The 4,641-nt window shown below is 31.5% G+C and overlaps 1 protein-coding gene across 4 annotated transcripts; it reads right to left on the bottom strand.

Moving 5' to 3' along the window:
* Positions 1 to 1,132: 1,132 nt before the first annotated feature.
* Positions 1,133 to 4,424, bottom strand: LOC133323969 (uncharacterized). 4 transcript variants are annotated; one of them, XM_061532871.1, is made up of 7 exons: positions 4,269 to 4,424; positions 2,202 to 2,312; positions 2,096 to 2,140; positions 1,976 to 2,038; positions 1,733 to 1,905; positions 1,494 to 1,644; positions 1,133 to 1,438 (listed from the first exon to the last, which is right to left on the bottom strand). In XM_061532871.1, the coding sequence occupies exons 2-7, from the start codon at positions 2,251 to 2,253 to the stop codon at positions 1,326 to 1,328; spliced, it is 597 nt and encodes a 198-aa protein (XP_061388855.1). In that variant the 5' UTR covers positions 2,254 to 2,312; positions 4,269 to 4,424; the 3' UTR covers positions 1,133 to 1,325. The 4 variants fall into 4 exon arrangements, with proteins under 4 accessions (XP_061388855.1, XP_061388854.1, XP_061388857.1 ...); XM_061532870.1 differs by having other exon boundaries at positions 1,733 to 1,914; XM_061532873.1 differs by having other exon boundaries at positions 1,490 to 1,644; positions 1,733 to 1,914.
* Between the last annotated feature and the right edge of the window lie 217 nt (positions 4,425 to 4,641).

Below are 4,641 nucleotides of genomic sequence, written 5' to 3' on the forward strand. Positions count from 1 at the left end.
TTAATTTTGGTCGAATGGGTTATTCAATATTGACCCTTTGTGAGGAAGCTACCAGAAGGCTTGATAAATGTAATAGATTGTGCAATGTTTGGTTTAATTCGGATAGTCCGTTCGTATTATATTGTAAAATTAATTTTCGGCGAAATTTTGTATGGGGAGGTACCGGAGGGAGTAGTCCGATATTCTCCATCTTTGAACTTGAACTAAGTTTGGAAGATATATTATGATGTGCGATTTTTGAATAAAATCGGTGACTTCCTTCGAGTGTTATCGCCGGCCAAACAAACTGACGGACATAATTGTAAATCGACTCCAAATTTTTCTGAAACGGATTTGGTCCAAAGAAACATGGGGTTTGAAACCAATATTTCGATGAGACACATTTTCACCATATCTAAGTGTATATACCCTTATTAGCCATAAGGCTGAGGGCATTGAAAATGCTCCTAGTAGGGGGAGGGAGATTTCAAACTTTGCTACTGTTATTTATTTCGATATTCGATACCTATGGATCAAATCTAGTGACGTACAATAAGAACTTTATATCGAAAACGTCGAATATGCACCGATGCCGAAGGTCATCCTGAACATAGTTTTTTCTTTATTTCACCTGATAAAAGGGATATCCTTTTTATGTTTCTGGTACATGATCCTCATATTCCATTTTAATTTTTTATACATGATTTCTTTTTTCTAATTTTTATTATAGGATTCTTTTCCTCTTGTCTATTTTCTCTATAAAATTGTTCGTTTACGACTTCCAAACATTTGACACCAGACATATTTCCATTTATTTGAAAACTGCCGACGCCAGTTTCTCGACATTTGTTTATCATTCCATTGTCTGCATTCGAGAATAAGAGGAAGTGTAATAAAATGTAATAAAACAACATTAGAAAGAAGAACCAACCAACCAACAATCATTACTCCAAAAAATCTAATTTGATTTTTCAATTATTCCCTCACCCCCTTCCTCACACACTTTTCAATGTTTTGTTTCTCTCTAACCACACACTTTTCAATCAGATTTTAATGTTGAAACCAATCCATTAAGTGGTCTATTTATTTTGCGCTTTTCTCTGATTTAACGATATATACACTCAGAGAAAAACAGGAAATAATACAACATAAGTAATGTACTATAAGTATTAGTGTTTTATTCTATAAAACATAAAAATAAATATTTCATTCTGCAGGTACATTGATAGTCTTTAGTGAGATAAATAATATAAGTAATAATAAATTCATTAAAAAAACTTAAGTAATATTCCAATTCACTGTCATTAAAAAAATTAAAAATTACATGTAATTAACAAATTATATAATTAATTTTTGTTTTTGTTTTGGGAACAAACAACTCGGAAGTGCCTTTTTTTTACGACTTGGAGTGCTGCTCGAAATTCTTTTTCGCTATTGGGGGAATAGTCACTTATTGCAGCTAAAATAAAGAAATTCATTAAAACTTAATAATGTTTTAGAATCAGAATACTTACCAATAACAATTTTATATATTCTTTTAAAATTCTTCAAACATTTTTTCCCACAAATACCATCCGTATTGTACATTACGCAAATCTCCCGGGAAAAAATGCGTTCCAAATTTTTTATTGCGCTGCCATCGATTAAATACTTTACAGCAGATATCTAAAAATAAAAAAATATTGAAAAAGTATATAATTTTAAAATTGAAGGTATTTCAACATATATACAATATAGGGCAACGATTACTTACATATTTTTCTTCATTCGAATCGCATATTTCACTCTCAACTTTTTGGAGATCTTCTTCGGATTTGAGGGGAAATTTGCTTGACAGGGAAGTAACATTTTTCTGGGACTTATTGAGGGTTTGCAGCTGTAATTTGTGCTCTGCTAACATTTCCACTATTATTTTGTTTTGCTGTTCTGTTGTTGCTATAAGAGAAAGAACTATATAACAAAAAATAACGATGACGAAAAAAACATTATACTTTACTTTGTAATTTTGAGAGCTGTTCCTGTAATTTTTTTTGTTCAGTCATCATCCCAGCCATCATTTCTATAAATTAAACAATGTTATTAATAAAGACGAAACTCCATATTTAACAAAAACTACCTTTGAGTTCTATGCAAGAACAGCATGGCGTTTCTTTGGCACTATCTGAAAAACATAGTAATATGGCTTTAGAAAATTGAAAAATGTATGTTATAAATTTACTTACAATTAGAAAGTCTGTTGCAAGTATTTAGATGTTTAAGATTTCTGCCCTCCATTTTAAATATTGTCGAATTGCGAAGATATCAGTTAGAATTGCGTAGATTAAAAGTGTTGGCTATATTAAATAAATGAGACGTTAATTTTTGCAACTTTAAATGCAACTATGAAGAATTGGCATTAAAACCACTTTATTTTCAAAGGGCAATGATATTAGTTTGCAATTAATATTTTCAATATTAAATATTTCCTCACTATCTTCTAATATCTTATCAGCAATACATATACCTAATGCTGATAATGAGTCCAATGGCTCTTCAAAAAAAGGACAAATATTTTTGAAACGTCTCGCTTTAAAAAAAATTTTATTATTCTCTCCTCGTTTGAAGCCTGTAATTTTTAACGGGGTAAATGGCATTACAAGACAAATGTTATCTGGTGTTTTAATGCTCAACCAGTATTCATCACCCAAGTAACCATAAATAAGTCCATTTTTTTCTTTTAACCCCAATGTTTTTGGCTCTTCTATTAAATTTTGCAAGACATTTCTTCTGTGTAATTGATTTAGAATATCAGTCGGTTTGCGAACATCTTTTTTTATCATTTGCAAATGGTTCTCAAAATCATATGCTGAAAAGCTGTACAGCAAACCGTGCTGTTTGACGCATTCACATATATGAAGCAAACTGTGCACATTATAGGTAACGTTTTGAGGACCAAAAACGACACTGAAATTTTCAACAAAGAGTTTCAACAAATCTTCGGCGGCAGCAATGTTATTTTCAAAGTTTTTTGGACATGACAAAAGCCTTATAGCACAATGAAAGACTAAAAACGTGTAATAAAAATCATCACCAACATTGTTTTTTAAGACTAAAACACCAGTGTATAGTAAGAATTGACGAAATTCTGTAGCTTTCCAGTTCGCAAGTTCATCCAAACTACGAGGCATTCTTGTGAAGTCTTTAGTAATACACTTTTTTAATGAAACTAGTAATTTAGATATATTTCCCTTATTCGAAATTGAAATTTTTTCATTCACTTTATTTTTTACTAGTTTCATCAACATTTTCCTAGTTACCCCTAAATCAATAACGTGCATTGGGTCTAAAGGAACTTGACTTATCATATTTAAATTTATTTTCTCCAATGGTGTTTTGGTTTCAATAAATTTTAATTGGTGATGATTTTTATATTTCCTTTTAGCAAAGTCGTCATCGTCTATAATTGTACCTACTTCTGAACTATAAGTTAAAACATTGCATATTTTTTTGGCCACTTGGGTACATTTTGAACAACCATTTGCAGATGAATGGTGAGCTATCCCACAAATGAATGATTTTGCGGGAGCATCACAAATCACAGCTCTTATTTTAAAACTAATTTTTTTGCCACCAATAAACAAGTGATTTTCCTGTAAATCGCAAATTTCTTCAACGAGTTTTTCTAGGAACTGACTTATATCATGAGGTTTCTGTTTGCCCTTATAAATACCAACAGGAAACACCTTTATATTTCTAATATTAATAACTTTAATTAATATTGGCCAAAGTTGAAGATTTGAGCTTTTAAAGATGGGTAAACCATCAATATTAATATCGCAAATTATTTCCTCATATTTTTGTAAAATTTGTGCTGCTTTCATTAAATTTTGTTTCAGGCCGAAATGTGCATATTCACCAGGAGGAACAGAAATTATATCTGCCCTCGAACTAACTTTTTGCACCAGTGTCATTGGAGAGAGAGGCACATCCAAACCATAATTTTTTAAAATTATTAGCAGTTCTCTCATGTTCTGGTTGGATGTCCGGCTTTTTAACTGCCATTGCCCTAAAGCACTTATAAAGTTGTTTCTTTTGTCAAATTCTTCATTTGCATTGTAATAATCATTTTCTGTCCCTTCTATTTCAACTATTGAATCTGAATCTGCTTCGGCATTTTTTTCTACTTCAATTTGTTCACACTCAACACTTGAACTAAATAGTCTTTTGACAAAATCTTCTTTTTCAGCTTTTAAAAGCCGTCTTTTATGACGCGAACTACATTCCATTTTTTTATAAGTTATTCTTTTTACCTTCAAATCTTTTACTTTTGTTTACACAATCTTTTGTTTGCAATTTATCACCACGCACAACGATGCAACCGACGCACAACGCTTCCAGAAACAAACTAAAATCAATGTCAAATTTGTGCCAAAAAAAAAACGATAAACACGTGTCTGCAAAAAAAACTAGCGCTTGCAAAAACAACAAATTAATGAGCAAACGATAAAAAACGATCATTTGCCGTTACATTTCTTAACCAAAACATTCTTGATTGACAATGACATGGTCCATAGCTGCATTACATAGGACAATGTTGTAACCAGTCCGCAGCTGCTGAAATGGATCACGTAGTCCACAATTATTTGCAGGGTAGGCATGCATAAACTGGGGCTGTGTGTGTAT

Source organism: Musca vetustissima, unplaced genomic scaffold (assembly GCF_032173495.1).
Source record: "Musca vetustissima isolate MV318-11 ecotype Yass unplaced genomic scaffold, APGP_CSIRO_Mvet_v1 utg139074, whole genome shotgun sequence".
NCBI lineage: Eukaryota > Metazoa > Arthropoda > Insecta > Diptera > Muscidae > Musca > Musca vetustissima.

Coding starts and splice junctions, on each gene's coding strand:
- LOC133323969 (XM_061532870.1), bottom strand. CDS start 2,253: ATGGAGGGCAGAAATCTTAAACATCTAAATACTTGCAACAGACTTTCT. Junction 2,039..2,095: donor TTCTTGCATAGAACTCAAAG/GTAGTTTTTGTT, acceptor TTTAATTTATAG/AAATGATGGCTGGGATGATG. Junction 1,645..1,732: donor ATTCGAATGAAGAAAAATAT/GTAAGTAATCGT, acceptor TTTTATTTTTAG/ATATCTGCTGTAAAGTATTT.